A 17115-nucleotide genomic window follows, 5' to 3' on the forward strand; every position below is an offset into this window, starting at 1 on the left:
ACTGATCCACACTGTCACTGAAAGTGCTGTAGGAGGACAGTCAATGACAAGGCAAGATGCTAGCTGCTGCTGAATGTGGAGGGTATCTAGGTGTGGAGTGAAAAGACTGAGGGGTAGAGATACCATGTTCTGAAGAGCGGTTCTCCAGATGGATTTATCAAGCGCACACACACCATGGCATGATCTTGGCCACAGGGGAAATCCTCCACAAAACAACAGTCTTCCTTTCAATCCTAGTCTTTCTGGAGACAAAATCCAATGCAACACAGGAGCACCTGGGTGGCTCAGTCAGTCAAGCATCTGACTTGACCTGAGGTCATGGTCTTGTGGTTCATGTGTTCGGGCCCCACGTTGGGCTCTGTGCTGTCAGTGCAGAGCCTGCTTTGGATCCTCTGTCTCCTGTCTCTCTGCCCCTCCCCAGCTCATGCTCGCTCTCGCTCTCTCAAAAATAACATAAACATTAAAAAAATCAAATGCAACAGAGATTAAGTGCACATAAGGTTAAGGTTCACTTAAGAAGTTAGGCGCCTGGGTGGCTCAGTCTGTTGAGCGTCCAACTTCGGCTCAGGTCATGATCTTGTGGCTCTTGGGTCCAAGCCCCATGTTGGGCTCTGTGCTGACAGTTCAGAGCCTGGAGCCTGATTCTGGGTACCCCCTCTCACTCTGCCCATCCCCCACTCATGCTCTGTCTGTCTCTCTCTCAAAAATAAACATTAAAAAAAAATTTTTTTTGAGAACCAAGTGCCAGCAAAGCTTTAGAGAAAAGCAACTGATAAAAGTCTTAAAACCCATAAAATGCTCCCAACATAGGCAGCAAGACACCAATAATAAGTACAATAGGTTTCTCAGAAACAAAAACACTTTGCCAATTTACATCATCTCCTTCTCTAATTTGCTACTGGGTAAATTCTGTCTCATACATATTATTTTTCCTCTCTTTCTTTCCTTCTTTCTTGAGAGAGAGAGGGTGCACAAGCAGGGGAGAGACAGTGAGACAGGGAGAGAGAAAATCCCAAGCAGTCTCTGCCCTCAAACTCACAAACATTGAGATCATGACCTGAGCCAAAACCAAGAGTCCGACGCTTAAGTGACTGAGCCACCCAGGCGCCCCGATACATAATATATTCTTTTTTTTTTTAATTTTTTAAAATGTTTATTTATTTTTGAGAGAGAGACAGAGACAGAGACAGAGACAGGACAGAGTGTGAGCAGGGGAGGGGCAGAGAGAGAGGGAGACACAGAATCCGAAGCAGGCTCCAGGCTCCAATCTGTCAGCACAGAGCCCGACGTGGGGCTCAAACTCACAAACCGCGAGATCATGACCTGAGCTAAAGTCAGTGGCTTAACCAACTGAGCCATCCAGGTGCCCCCAAAATATATTCTTAATCTATGCATGATCCTGCCCACTCCCACTCTCGTGTTAGTAATCCTAGCAACTGAACCTGAGTTATTTTTCGCTCCTTTTCAGAGCCAAAATTTTCCCCTTCCAAAAAGCTACATAAAGCCAAAAGGTGAAGGAAACCAAATGTCTATGGCCAGAAAAATGGATACACAAAAATGGTCCATACATACAATGCAATATCATTCAGCCTTAAACAGGAAGGAATTTCTGACCATGCTACAACATGGATAAACCTTGAGGCTATTACACCAAGTGAAATAAGCCAGCCACAGAAAGACAAATTCTGGATGATTCCACTTATACGAGGTCCCTAGAGTAGTCAAATTCATGGAGACAGAAAGTAGAACCGTGGTTGCTAAGGGCTGCAGGCAGGGGGAATAGGAATTTGTTAAAAGGGTATAGAGTTTCAGTTTTGCAAGATAAAAAAGTTCTGGAGATTGGTTGCACAGTAATGTAAATATCCTTAATACTATTGAACCGCACATGTAAAAACATTAAGATGGTAAATTTTATGTTACACGCATTTTACCACAATTAAAGTATTTTTTAAGTTTATTTATTTATTTTGAGACAGAGCAAGAGGGACAGAGGGAGCACAAGCAGGGGAAGGAGACAGAGGGAGAGAATCCCAAGCAGGTTCCACATTGTCAGAGCAGAGCCCAACTTGGGGCTCGATCCCAGGAACCTCGAGACCGTGACCTGAGCCAAAATCAAGACTCGGACGCTTAACTGACTGAGCCACCCAGGTACCCCCACAATTAAAATTTTTAAAACTGAAATTTATACAGCCCCATTCTTGCCCCCACCATTCCCTCTTCCCCTAACTTCCCCTTTATCCAAACCTCCCATCCGCATTGTTTGCAACCTATCTTACTGAACTGCTCTCAAAAACCCAGCAGATCTGTCTTCAGTTGGGACCACAGTAACTCCCCCTTTCCCCATCTGTGACCTCTGTTCCTCTGTGCCTTCTGCTGGCCCCGTTTACTAGCTGTTTATCCTCAACTGGAGACACCTGCCCAGAGCGGTACCCTCCCTTCTTCCCCCACTTTCACTCCTAAAAGCCATCACCCATATGCTGTTGACCCACATTCTGTACCTTCTGATCCTTCCCTTTCACCTGGGCTCCACAGCTCCTATTTCCAGGGGGCTAGAGGAAATCACCCATGGCATGGACAAAAGGTAAAATCGCTACCTGATGGGTTTTGTTACCTCTTTCCTCTTGACAGCACTGCCTTGCCTTTGCACAAATAGCTTTTAACTGCTGCACGAGTGTCTTAATTCGAGTCACTTCGAAGACTGTCCAGAACCATGCCCTGTGCTAATTAGGCACTACCAGGAGCTAGAACTCTCTGTGTACGTGCAAGTGTTTGCTGGTATTTGTCCAACGAAGAGGTTGTTCAGGGTGTGGATATGTGGTGTGTTTGGCTTGCATAGTGTTGGCAGACACACGGTGTTTTAAAACTTTAAATACGGGGCGCCTGGGTGGCGCAGTCGGTTAAGCGTCCGACTTCAGCCAGGTCACGATCTCGCGGTCCGTGAGTTCGAGCCCCGCGTCAGGCTCCGGGCTGATGGCTCGGAGCCTGGAGCCTGTTTCCGATTCTGTGTCTCCCTCTCACTCTGCCCCTCCCCTGTTCATGCTCTGTCTCTCTCTGTCCCAAAAATAAATAAACATTGAAAAAAAAAAAAAAAAAAAAAAAACTTTAAATACATTGCCAACATTTAGAAACCATGAGATTTCTCATGAAACTCCAGATTTCCAGATTCTGTTGAAAATTTAGACGACTGGCAACAGTGAATGCACAGTCCTTCATGTGACTATCAGTTTTAGCAGTTACTCCTTTGATGGATCAAGTCCTTGTCAATTTGCCCCAGTCCCCACCACTCCCTACTGCCTCTCTGACTCTAAGGCCTGATTTAGCTGCCACTGATTGTTGAGCTTAAGCTGTGGCATCTCTTATACCTGGCTGTTTGACTCATTTACATTCCCAGCCCAGTCCTACCGGCCCAGCTGCTCAGCCCTATGTTGATTCAGTGTGTGTGTCCCTCCTCAAGCCAAGCATGTGGTTTCAGACTGGCTCTCAGAAGCCAGAATGGGGTCTACATTTCCTGCTCTCCCTGCTCTCCTTTCACAAGACACTCCGGAAAGCTGTGGAATCCTGTCCTGGGTCTCTCAGCACAAGGCAGCTTTCAGCTCTGCAAGCTGTTTGGGTGTTTCTATTCCCCCTTTAATTAAGGTCCAGCCATTTGGTATAGTGAGGTGGTCAAGAGCTCAGGCTCAGAAATCAGCTGAGTGACTTTCTAACAAATAACCTGGCTAAGATGCCTTTCTCTCTCGTGCAAAATTCGCCTGGGTCCTATTTGTTGAAACAAATAACTGAAATCATGCACATGATGTCCTAATTACTGATGCTTAGAAAGTGTGCAGTCAGGGCCAGCCACTATCTTTGTCCTTCTTTACTTATTAGTTTTAGATTTTACTACACCGCTTCCTTAGTTTTTATAAAACATCTCATTTCTTTTAAGTATCTAAACTCCTCCTCTTTCCCTAGTTTTGTTTTTCATGATCTTTTACCTCAATTTGCTAGTATAAAAATGCTAATTTTCTATTTTTGAAATGCGATTCCTTGCCTTTAACTCTACAGTTTTTTCCTTGCTCGAATCTCTTCCCCTCCACCCGGCTTAGTATTCTTATCCTATTTTTAACATCTCTTTTCTTAGATTTTTCTTTATGCTTCTGCCAGTCCCTATTAGCAGGTGGGAAGCAGAGAGACTAGAACGACGGGGAGGTCTGCTCGTCCTCACCCTAGGCTCACCGCTTCTCCCCTCCCACTGCCATCACAGGACCCCATTCTTTTTTTTTTTTTTTTGTATATTAATTAAATTTTTTTTTAATTGGAGTATAGTTGAAATACGATGTTATATTCGTTTCAGGTGTACAACATAATGATTCAGTATCTCTATGTTATGCTGTGCTCACCACATTGACTCACTCACCATTGACTATATATATGCCCTATACTTTTTATTCCCATAACTTACTTACTCCATAACTGGAAGCCAGTATCTCCCACTCCCCTTCACCCATTTTGCCCAACCCCTCACCCCATCCCCTCTGGCAACCATCAGTTTGTTCTCTATTTATAGGTCTGGATTCTGCTTTTCATTTGTTTATTCATTTGTTTTGTTTTTTTTCAGATTCCACATTATGAGTGAAATCATATGGTATTTGTCTTTTTCAGTCTGACTTATCTCACTTAGCATAATGCCCTCTAGTTCCATCCATATTGCTGCAAATGACAAGATCTCATCCTTTTTACGGCTGAGTAATATTCCGCTGTGTAAACGTACCACAGCTTCTTTCGGCATTCATCCGTTGATGGACACTTAGGTTGCTTCCATATCTTGGCTATTGTAAATAATGCTGCAAGAAACATAGGGGTGTATATATATTTTTTTGAATTAGTGTTTTCGTTTTCCTTGGGTAAATTCCCAGTAGTGGAATTACTAGATCATATAGTATTTCTAATTTTTTTTGAGGAACGTCCATACTGTTTCCCACAGTGGCTATACCAGTAGTGGGGCCCCCCATTCTGAATACTGGGTCATACCCAGGGGTGCCTGGGTGGCTCAGTCGGTTAAGCATCTGACTCTCAGCTGACAGCTCAGAGCCTGCAGCCTGCTTCGGATTCTGTGTGTGTGTCTCTCTCTGCCCTTCCTCCAATCACACTGTCTCTCTGTCTCTCTGTCTCTCTCTCTCTTTCTGTCCCTTCCTCTCAAAATAAATAAACATTAAAAAATATATATTAGGTCATATCCAGAACTTTGAGAGACATGCAGGTCTTATCGTATTGACAATATCCCCTTCACGTTAACGATCCTAACAGCCACACTGAAATAGTGCCTTTTCTGTGCCGGGCATTGAAGGACCCACATGCATAACTGATTTAACCCTCAGAAGAACCCCCTGAGGCAGGAGGCATTCTGGTGTCCGTTTTGCAGATGCAGAAACTGTAGTGTAAGCACCTACACGGCCAGGTACTGAGAGCTGGGGCTGGGGGGGCCTCCGATGGGGCAGTGTGGCTCCTGTAGCGGGGCTGTTGGCCTCTCCACTGGTTCCCATGGGTGAAGTGCTGGGCACAGAGCCAGTCCAGTAAGGGTCACATAAATGCCTTCTGTTGTTGTGTCCCAGACCTGTGAGTCCCCATATCCACAAACACGCTAGCGAATGGTTTCCCCAGCAAAAGGCAGGAAGGAGCAGGGGAGAGAGCTACCCCGCACAGTGGACCACCGGCAGGGAGGCGGCGAGGCTCGCCAGCTGGCATGCTCCCATTGGTCTCAGCACGACAAATTACCGTGCCATGGACTTGCAACTTCCCTAAATCCCCGGTGACTTCTTTTAGATTGTTTTGTAAATCACCTCATTAACCGAGCCAAAGCTTTTTGTATGGCGTGATTATTTTCCTAAACCTCCTAACAATCTAACCACACCAGGAACTAGAAGCTGTTTTTCTCTATCAATGCCTTGATAAGAGATAAGAAAGCAAAAGCAATTTGTCTAGCCGGTGAAAATTTGTTCCACCTTATCCCCTTGCCTTTCAGTGCTTTCAAATTGGAGATTGACCACTCTGTATCTCCAAGGCCACGTATTTAGCCCAGATCCTTAATGCGGGCACTCACTCAACACTTCCTGGTTGGCCTGTTGCCTGTTCTCTCCGAACAAAACCTTTTTTTCCCTTAGAGTGAAGCAGGGCCAAGCATTTTAGTCAAGTCCTCCTCCTCATCCTGACGAAATGCAAAGAAGATCCCCAAAAGGAAGTGAGTCTGTTCCTAAAGCACTCAATTTCCACTTGCTGCCAACATCATGCTCAGGAGCTTGACACAGCTGTGTCAAGTCTCACCTTCCCTTGTCATCTGCCCTGACGATGAGGGTCATCTTCTCAGAATTCTGATGGGAAATCACCAGGACCTGGTCTCCAGCTGGATAGACTGCACTGCAGAGGGCTTCTAATTCCTCTCAAAATGTGCCACATTCTCCACTGCACTGGACACCCCTACAGGGCAAAATGGCAGCCACTGGCTTTTTAAAAAACTTTTTTAATGTTTATTTATTTTTGAGAGAGAGAGAGAGAGACAGAGACAGAGACAGAGCGTGAGTGGGGGAGGGTCAGAGAGAGGGAGACACAGAATCTGAAGCAGGCTCCAGGCTCTGAGCTGTCAGCACAGAGCCTGACGCGGGGCTCGAACTCACGGACCATGAAATCATGACCTGAGCCGAAGTCGGATGCTTAACCGACTGAGCCACCAGGCACCCCATCATCCACTTGCTTTTAACGACCCCACCGCCCAGCACTGTGCTCATGGGGTGGCCCTTTCCCTCCTCTGCCCGCACCCCCCACCCCACCTCAAGTGCTCAGGTCTGCTCTGCACTCTTCTACCCCTACAGCATTCCTGTTTCTAAAAGCAAGGGCTCCCGACCATTTGGGTGTTGGTTTGGAGAACAGAGTTTCTCAAATTGCACATCAAATACGGGATTGCTTTAAACTGAGTCTACTCTAGCATCCCTACCAGTGCATAAACATACCAGATTGTGCAGTAGTTTTTAAAGTTTATTTATTTATTTTGAGAGAGAGTGGGGGAGGGGGACAGAGAGGGAGGGGTGGGGTGGGGTGATAGAATCCCAAGCAGGCTCCTTGTCAGCTCGGAGCCTGATGCAGGGCTCCATCCCACGAACTGTGAGATCCTGACCTGAGCTGAAACCAAGAGTTGGATGCTCAATGGATTGAGCCACCCGGGCGCCCCCCAGATTGTGCAGTATTAAAACATACTACCTGCACGGTCTGAAAAGCACGTTCTTTCTGGTAGGTGGCAGTTTGGTTTGAAGAACACACTTAGCACAAAGACATGCTCCCTTTCCTGGATGCCTCAGCAACATATCTGGGACCTGACTAAAAAAATGAAGCCTGGGGACGGTAATATTTTGGAAACTATAACCATCAAACAAGTTGTCAGCCGTCCCCTTAAAGAGCTCTGAACCTTGTCTGAATTGCTTTGTATTTTACTACGTCCCCATCTCTCACACTCAGTTGAGAGCCACAAGCAAAACGATAAAGTTTATTTTTGGAGTCTTAAAACCCTCTCATAAAAAAGTTCCCTGGTGCTTTCCCTGGTTCCTCTCTCACCTGAGCCTGACCCACTCCATCTCCAGTCATGCCTCATTTTTGATTTCTCACTCTTCAAAGCACTCCACTTAATACTTAACCTGCTCTGCACCATCTCGCCCTGCTTTTCAGATGTCATCTAATGAGTTAATCAACCAAGTAAGCATGTCACTGTGAAACAAGTCCTGCCATCTATGTATCCAGATAAAATGTGGTTTTGAAAAACTGAGGGTGTGAGGCGCTTGGGTGGCTCAGTTGGCTAAGCGTCCGACTTCGGCTTGGGTCGTGGTCTTGTGGTTTGTGAGTTCAAGCCCCGCGTCGGGCTCTGTGCTGACAGCTTGGAGCCTGGAGCCCACTTCGGATTCCGTGTCTCTCCCTCTCTCTACCCCTCCCCTGCTCACGCTCTGTGTCTGTCTGTCTCTCAATAATAAATAAACGTTAAAAAAAAATTAAAAAAAAGAAAAATTGAGGGTATGTAATTTACATGCAATGAAATCTACAGATCTGAAGGGCATATAGAGCTGTTTAATGAATTCACCAGTGGTAAGATGCATGTTTTTTTAAACATTTTTTTAAGTTTACTTATTTATTTTGAGAGAGAGAGAGAGAGAGTGAGTCAGTGAGAGAGGGGCAGAGAAAGAGGGAGAGAGAGAATCCCAAGCAGGCTTCGAGCTGTCAGCGCAGAGCCAGACGCAGGGCTCAATTTCACAAACTGTGAGATCATGATCTGAGCCCAAATCAAGAGTCCAACGCTCAAGTGACTGAGCCACCCGGGCACCCTAAAATGCATGCTTTAGGAGTCGCATTTTGGAGAGTGATTATAGTGGTGGGCTGTGAGGTCAGGGCCACCCATTCCAGTAGAAGACTAGAAACTATGTGAGAAGAGTGGTCCAGGCCTGTTCTGACCACCCACTGACCATGAGCCTCATCCTGTCACTACGTGGTATATTTAGGCAGGCAAGCAGACAAGTGGGGAGATACCCTGAGTACTTCCCAGGAGGGTAACAGCCTTACTGCCTGGGACTTACACCACGTTCGGCCTGTGCTTCTTGGTATAGACTAGGATTTGGCAAGCCATGGCAACTCCGAGGCAAACCAGGAATCCCCTGACTATGTTCAGCCCTCGAATGAAGAATGGTTTTTACATTTTCAAATGCGTGGAAGAAAAAAATCGAAAGAATATTTCATGACGCATTAAAATTACATGAAATTCACATTTCAGCCCCCATAAATAAAGGTATACTGGCACACAGCCACACTTGTTCTTTTACATATGTGCCTCTGGCTGCTTTTACACTACAATGGCAGAGTTGAGCAGTTACATCAAAGATCGTGTGACCCCAAAGCTGAAAATATTTACTCTCTGGGCTTTAACAGAAAAAGTTTATTAACCTCTGGTTTAGACCATTTAGGTAATAGACTTTGGGCTAGTAGATCTCTCCCTTCCCATGTTTAAGTGTTGATGGGAACACGGACAGCATATACACAAATAAACCAACATTTTGGGGTGGGGGAACTTTCCACTTTGTAGTGGAAAGAAATGCAGTAATGTAGTAATGGAAAGAAAATGAAAAAGAAATGTAGTAATGAAAAGAAATGCAACATAAAGTACAATAATAAAGGGTCCTTTTTGTTCTGCTAATAAAGCAAAAAGACAAATGATAAAAACACTAGCAAAGCGATTAGAGAAAGCAAGAACAGTACAGTGTAGTTCACATCATTATGAACTGGTTCACCTCTTCCATCAAACAATCTGGCAGAATTATCAGTCATAAATGTGTTCACACCCTTTGACCTAATAGTCCGAGTCCTGGAAATCTATTCTAAGGAAACAATCAAAAGAACATAAACACTGTGTCAAGATGTTCACATTACCATTTTTCTAACAAAATGCTGGAAACATCCTGAAGTGTTTAGAAATAAGAAATGAATCAGTAGGGGCACCTGGGTGGCTCAGTCGGTTAAGCATCTGACTCTTGATTTCAGCTCAGATCATCATCTCACGGTTCATGGGTTCGATCTCCACATTGGGCTCAGTGCTGACAGCATAGAGCCTGCTTAGGATTCTCTCTCTCCCTCTCCCTCTGTTCCTCCCCTGCTTGCACGTGCTCGCTCTCTCTCAAGATAAATAAACATTTAAAGAAAAGAAAAGATCATGAATATGCAATTAATACTGAGGTGAAGTGCTAGAGAAATGCAGTCTAGAAAAATATCTTGTTTGTGAAGACCTTTGAACCAGCTTTGATAATTTCCCCCCACACTGTCATTAGTCCTTTAATAAGCAAAAGCCTTTGTAGACAAGGACAACACACACATACAGAACGCAGGACAGGAGTGAGCCTCTGGGAACACAATTCTTACAAATAGAGCAAATGATGATTAGTAGTACTTTGGTCCAAATCAATTTATACCTATAGTCTCCACTTCCAAAAACTCAAATTCAACTCATCTCGCTGCATACATGAAATATGTATAGCTGTTTGTATGTCAATCATGCCTCAATAAAGTGGTTAAAAAAAAGAAAAAAGAAAAATCAAATTCCTAGTTTTCATGAACCTTAGGGAACTAAGGACTCTAAGGAAAAAAAGGAATTTGTTCCTGATGAATATAAAAATCAGAATCACTTTAGTAATCCAGCCTTTGTGTCCACCAATATCTTTAGGCTTTGGTCCTATTCCAAAGTATTCTCTTTTACTAAAAACAACAACAACAACAACAACAACAACAACAACAACAAAAATAAACCTTTACTTTTCTGTTTTTCCATTCAACCCAGAGCACTGCAATCACAGGCCCATAAATCAAATTTAAATAATGAATGAATAGCATCAAATGCTTTCCATAAAAACTATAAATTATTTTCAGAAGCAATGTAAGCAAATGTATTTTGTTCCATTTTGCAGAAATATGCTGATGAGGGGGCTGTGGGGGGAGCCTTACAAAAGTAATGGGCTGACTAGAGAAGAAATGCTGCAAAAGAAATACGCCAACTAGGGGGAAGAAATCCACAAGATACTATGGTGCTATTTGTTTTTATATTTTTATGACACTCAATACAGCCATGGCCAGTGGTCGTATTCGTATCTCTCATCTCCAACGCGACACAAGTGCAAGGGCAAAACCTTATGCATCCTGAGGCTCACAGGTTCACACACTCATATGACATTTGCAAACTATGAAGCACAGTTTAAATTTAAGGGCAGGCCTGGGGCGCCTGGGTGGCTCAGTCAGTTAAGCGTTGGACTCTTGATTTCGGCTCAGGTCATGATCTCATGGTTGATGAGTTTGAGCCCTGCGTCCAGCTCTGCGCTGACGGCGAGAAGCCTCCCTGGGATTCTCTCTCCCTTTCTCTCTGTGCCCCTCCCCTGCTCTTGCGCTCTCTCTCTCCCTCTTCCAAAATAAATAAAATAGACTTTTAAAAAAAAATTAAGGCAGGCACGGAAACAACCCAAATGTCCATCAACTGATGAACATATCAACAAAATGTAGTCTAACCATACAATGAAATAGTGTTCAGCCCTAAAAAGGAAGGAAGTGCTGATACGTGCTACACTGTACGTATACCTTAAAACATTATGCTAAATGAAATAAGCCAAACACAAAATATCATATGTCATATGGTTCCACTTATATGAAGTGTTCCTAACAGGCAAATCTGTAGAGACAGTAGATTAATGGTTGCTTAGGACTGAGGGGGGCCGGTCATAGCTAAAAGGAAACAGGGATTCTTTTCGAAGTGACAAAGATGTTCAGAAATTGACTGTCGTGGTAGTTGTACAACTCTGTGAATATAATAAAAAACAGTGAACTACATACTTTTAGTAGTTGAATTGTATGGTATGTAAATTATATCTCAATAAAGCTACTACAATTTTTTTTCAAAGTAGGCAAAAGATATTAATTAAAAGCAAGGATTTTTGTTCTCTAGTCAGCCCGTTACTTTTGTAAAGCTTTGTTGTATTCAAGATTCATAAAAATCATCGACATTACTTTTATGCCTACTGTAAAGAAAAACAAATCCTAAATCAGTCTTATTTCTATCAAGACAGATCAAAATTTTAAATATTTTGAAGACAATGCTCTTTTTTAGAAGCTTAGTACAATTAGCAGTGACTCTTTTACATAAAACAGATACAATTTTAAAACATTAACTTTCTCACTAACCATTTTTTGTCTCTTAGGCAATTATTTGAACAAAGTTTCAAAGTATTTGAAAACATTTGAAAGCTGAAGAATCACTACTAATATCCACAGAGAGAAAAAATTCTTATATTCTTAAAGAAAAAAGTCACTTAGAGAACAATGGTTTCTTATCCAGAAAGAGTAAAGAAATGTGCCTTGAAACTTTTCTTTTTTAAATTTCATTCTTACTAGGAAGCTTTATATTCCTTAGAAGCTGTTTATCACTGGGGCACCTGGGTGGCTCAGTCGGTTAAGTGCGGGACTCTTAATTTCGGCTCAGATCATGATCTCACGGGTTCATGGGATCAAGTCCTGTGTCAGTGCAGATTAGGAGTCTCTCTCTCCCTCTCTCCGTGCCCCTCCCCCCCCCAAATAAATAAATAAACTTAAAAAAATTAAAAGAAGCTGTTTATCATCCATAAAGGAGAAACTCATATTTCTGGTCTTATTCTTCGTTAAGAAGTCATTTTTCTAAGATATGCTTATAACTTCATGGGAATGATGCTGGACACCCAAGATACCTGGGTTCCCTTCCCCTGCTTCCGGCCCTTCCAGCACCTTTCATGTTCCCTTTCATGACACTCTTTCCACTTGTTTTGAGGCCCTGGGGGAGGACAGGGCTGATATTTGTCCTGGGCACTACTGTATCTGCAGAATCTAGCACAGTGCATATGGCACAGAGTAGGCACTCAAGATGTCTTTATTAAACTGAATTCAGGGGGCGCCTGGGTGGCGCAGTCGGTTAAGCATCCGACTTCAGCCAGGTCACGATCTCGCGGTCCGGGAGTTCGAGCCCTGCGTCAGGCTCTGGGCTGATGGCTCAGAGCCTGGAGCCTGCTTCCGATTCTGTGTCTCCTTCTCTCTCTGCCCCTCCCCCCTTCATGCTCTGTCTCTCTCAGTCTCAAAAATAAATAAACGTTAAAGATGCTTTGGAAAATGTGCTTCATATTTTAAAAAAATAAATAAATAAATAAACTGAATTCAGGGCTCTGGGGTTTTTCTTGCTTTATGTTAGTCTCATATAATGTGTTAATCTATGAAAATAAGTTCCACAGAAATTAGAGTAACCTTATCGGGAGTGAAAGATGAGCAAATATCAGATGGCAAGCCACATCATATTTTCCTCTCCCCGACCTAAAGCTGCTGGGGGAACAGAGAAATATACTTCTCAGACTTAATTGCTCTACTCCTTAAGAAGTTTGTAAATTAGTGGCTGACACCAGTCAGACATCAAAGAAGTAAACAGGGAGCTAGCTGGTTTCATTGTAGTGGAGAAAACTGTGGCTTGGAAAGAAGTGGGTGAATCAGGGCTCTCCCCGTGCAAGGTCATCTCCAGGAGCATCGGTAAATCACAGAGCAGCCCGCTGGGCCCGGTGTCGTGGCGGTCAAATAAGAAGGGGCCTTCACGGGCTTTCTACCAAGCCTTCCAGGGAGACTAGGGGGAAAGCAGGAGGAGCAGCAAAGGCAAATGGGACAGGTGGGATAAAGAGTCACAGCACCTGGAGCTACTGGAAGGGAAGCTGGAGAGGTGGAAGGGGCGGCGTGGGCTCCAGAGGACTCTGACTGCCGCTGTGTCTGCACAGAGCCACACGAACCACCCGCCCCGACCTCTGAGAGAACAAACGATCGTAGACACTTACTTAATATTGAATTTTCAGTTTTGAAAACAGTTCTTCTGATTCCCAGTCTCATTGTTCCTCCCAAATTGCCAGGGTTGTGTTCGGGCATATCAATCACCTTAGAAAACAAAACAAGTCCGGTTTTGCCATTTATACAAATGTAATTTCCCAAATTTCAAGCTTTACTTTTAAAGTAACGATCGTTGGTTGGGTAAGGATGTTCCCTAGACAATAAAACCTGATCATTCCTTCCAATTTTCTTATTCAAATACAGCCATGCTTTACACACTCCTCACAGTAGGCTTCCTTTTTATCTCTGTTCTAATCTTTCATTCAAATCACTTGTACAAAATGTGTCAGGACCTTCTTTATGACCTTCCATCTGTCATTACTCAAGACGTCAATTCCAAGCAAAGTTCACACTTCAAGTTCTGGACTTCTAGGGCCACTCACTTTGGTATTCGCATCCCTCCCCTACTGCCCATTTCATTCCCTAAAGATTCTCCATAAGCAAATCTGTCCATCCTTATGGAGAAGTACACCAAAAAGACTTTTTTTCTAGAAAACCTTAGGATTCCTTTAAAAAAAAAAAAAAGGTAATGTCATCCATTCTAGCACATTCTCTGTGCCATAAACTTCAGCACCACCCTGGATCTCTCCCTCTTCCTCATGACTCATCTCTCATTTGTCAAGTCCTATCAATTTACCCCCTTCCAGACTTCCTGCATCCATCCATGGCTCCAACCATCACCCAAACCACAGCCCCTCAACCCAGGCTATAGCCAGAGCTCCACATTCACATGACCCCAGTCCACCCTGCACACTACAGGCAAAGCAGTTGTGGTATTTCTCCTGCTTGAAATCCTTGACTGCATGATATCAGTGCAGCCTCGCCCTCCAGCCCCATGTCCCATGACCTTCCCCTCACACCCTGAGCTCTGGTCATGGTGGCCTTCCTCCATTTCCCCCAGTGCATCTTCTTCCCTCCTGCCATGAGAACTCTGCACATGCTGTTTCCTCTGCCCAGAACATCTCCCATTCCCCTATCCTCTTGTCCTAAATGAAACCATCCTCAACCTTGAGACCTTAGCTCAACTATCCAACATGAACTCCTACAGGAGTTTATATTCTCAGGCACCACAGCCTAGTGAGGACCCTCATCTCTGCCCTCCCCACCCCTGCACTTCTCTTGTTCATGTCTGTAGAGTGCTTTGCCTGTGAGACTATACAGCCTTGAGGGCTGGGGCAGTGCTACCTCTCCTTACATTGCATTCCCGGCCCCTTGCGTATATGGGACTGGCGCATGGTATATACTGAATGAATGCATGCATGAATGAATAAATGAATGAACTCAGACCAAATAATTTCAGATTTATCTTTATGATTACTTCATAGAAATTCCAAAACATGATTTTTACAAAAAGCCTGTTCTTGTTAGTCATTGCTCTGTTGTTTCCGTTCTGTTCGCTACGATCTCGTGGTTTTGTTTCATCTATTGTTTTGTTAAGCTGTTAGAACAGACTACAGTCGGGCAAGTTAACGTGCTCTGATGAAATTGCTCAGGTTTCCCTCTCATAAAACCTTTCAGTTTCCCCCCACACACATTAAATGCCATGTAGTGCTCTATAGAAAACCTGGACAACTAGAATTTCCTGAGGTAAAAATTTTCCCAGAACTTGTATGATCTTATCAGCGCCCCAGAACTTTCCGAGCCATCTGAACCCTGCGTCCCAAGTGCACTCCAAGAGTCACCGAGGGGAAGGGGTGGAGAAAAAACTTGATTACTCCCCTTGTTGGATGGAGTGCTCAGTTCTGAAGTGCTCTAGACCTTGACATCTCTTTCCTATCTTCTCTGGTTGGCTAATTATGGCTAGATTAAGTATTACTGGAGTGAGGTGAGAGAGGGCATTAGGTTCCAGTTCTCAAAGCTGAGCTGCTTATAAATGCCCAGCCCCTTATGTATTTTCTAGGAAAAGGCAGATAAGATTGCGCTATCCACCACAGCCTCAATTTTCACTGCAGTTCAAGACAACCTGAACCATATAGGAAGAGCACAGCGATGACCCCCCTAACGCCCCCCACCCCCGCTTCTTAGAGGTGTATTCTGGTTGTTCGATCCACTCTTACTTCCCGTATTGGGTTCTTCAGCCCAGGAAGAGTCTTTTAACACAGTTTGTGTAGTTATTGGTATGTTTGGTTTTCAAGAAATGTTCCGCTATGAACCACTGAGAAAAGTCAAATGACCCACCTGAGAACAGGAAACCTGCCTTACTGCTTATTTGAGATGATCTTGACAGACACAAGACCACATCATATCTCCAAAAGAAAAATACAGTGGGCACAGGGGCTGCCTAAGGGTGTTAAATACTCCTCCAACGTAAAGGGAAGTCTGGAAATCCCTAACAGAGCAATATAAGAATATTATTTAGGGGCGCCTGGGTGGCGCAGTCGGTTAAGCGTCCGACTTCAGCCAGGTCACGATCTCGCGGTCCGGGAGTTCGAGCCCCGCATCAGGCTCTGGGCTGATGGCTCAGAGCCTGGAGCCTGTTTCCGATTCTGTGTCTCCCTCTCTCTCTGCCCCTCCCCCGTTCATGCTCTGTCTCTCACTGTCCCAAAAATAAAAAAATAAAAAAATAAAAAAAGAATATTATTTAAAAACATGGGGGTAGGGGCACGCGGGTGGCTCAGTTGGTAGAGCACATGACTCTTGATCTTGAGGTCTTGAGTTTGAGCCCCACGCTGGGGGTAGAGTTTACTTAAATACATACATACATAAAAATAATAAAATAATAAAAGCTTGGAGGTAAATATCAGGAGAACCAGCTGGAAGACTTGAGGGTGGCAGAGAGGGGGTAAGGATTACTGAATATTTTCATTATAGGCCTTTTGGAACGAGTTGGCTTTTAAAACTTTGTATGTAGTGTTATTTTTAATGAAAACACAAATTTAAAGCCCAAACAGTGCAACCTATCATTTAGACCTTCCACTAGGGTGTTAGTTCACATTATCCCTGCTGTTTTCAGAAGCAATAACTACAACCGTCTCCGAACATGATAGCACAGAAAGAAATCCCAAGGTACAGCAGCCACAGTGATCCTCTGATTAAAACACGCTAGCACAGAAACCAGAGGAGAAGGCACAGAAGAGGTTAGAGAAAAGATGGGGGTGCAGGTGGAAGTAGCTTTCCAATGGCGAACGATGCCCCGAACGGCAGTGAAAGGAGAAAAGCACAGCAAGAACTGACAGGGGACTCGCCGTTGTCTCTGGGCTGGCTCAGAAGGCCACATCTGGGGATTCTCATCAGACACTCAGTCTTCTGATGGAAGCCAGGCACAAGCCAGTGGAATCCAAACACACCAAGGGGAAGGTTGGGGAGGGTAGAGAATACACCGCAGTTCTGGACAAGCCAGGCCCAACCAGCTGCCTTCAGTTACAGTCGCCTCCGATGAGCTCGAAAGTTGCCAGTAGGACTGCCTCTTGGGTTATAAGCAGCCTGATTCAGCAACAAAATTCGGGAAAACGTCTCTGTGCCTGGTATTTCCCTCCACAAAAAGCCTGAGAGACATCAGTTTCAAAACATATCCTTTATCGTGACTGGAGTAGTTAAAAAAAAAACAAACTCAAATATGCGTTAGTTTTAATCCCAACATTTCCAAAATACCCTACATTTGCATCTAAGAGGAAAATGCCTCTTCCACTGCAAAAGGACTGCCTTGGCCTGCTCTGATTTTGCCGAAATACTGGCTGTTGTCTG

The 17115-nt window shown here is 44.1% G+C and overlaps 1 protein-coding gene across 3 annotated transcripts in view; it reads right to left on the reverse strand.

Annotated features, from left to right (window-relative positions):
- CTPS2 (CTP synthase 2) overlaps positions 1-17115 on the reverse strand; it is a 101547-nt gene that overhangs the window by 24258 nt on the left and 60174 nt on the right. For all 3 annotated transcript variants that reach the window (XM_030305533.1, XM_030305532.2, XM_030305531.2), the window contains exon 14: positions 13383-13479. In XM_030305533.1, the coding sequence (XP_030161393.1) occupies positions 13383-13479 (97 nt within the window). The remainder of the gene's footprint in view (positions 1-13382; positions 13480-17115) is intronic.

This window comes from Lynx canadensis, chromosome X, assembly GCF_007474595.2.
Source record: "Lynx canadensis isolate LIC74 chromosome X, mLynCan4.pri.v2, whole genome shotgun sequence".
NCBI lineage: Eukaryota > Metazoa > Chordata > Mammalia > Carnivora > Felidae > Lynx > Lynx canadensis.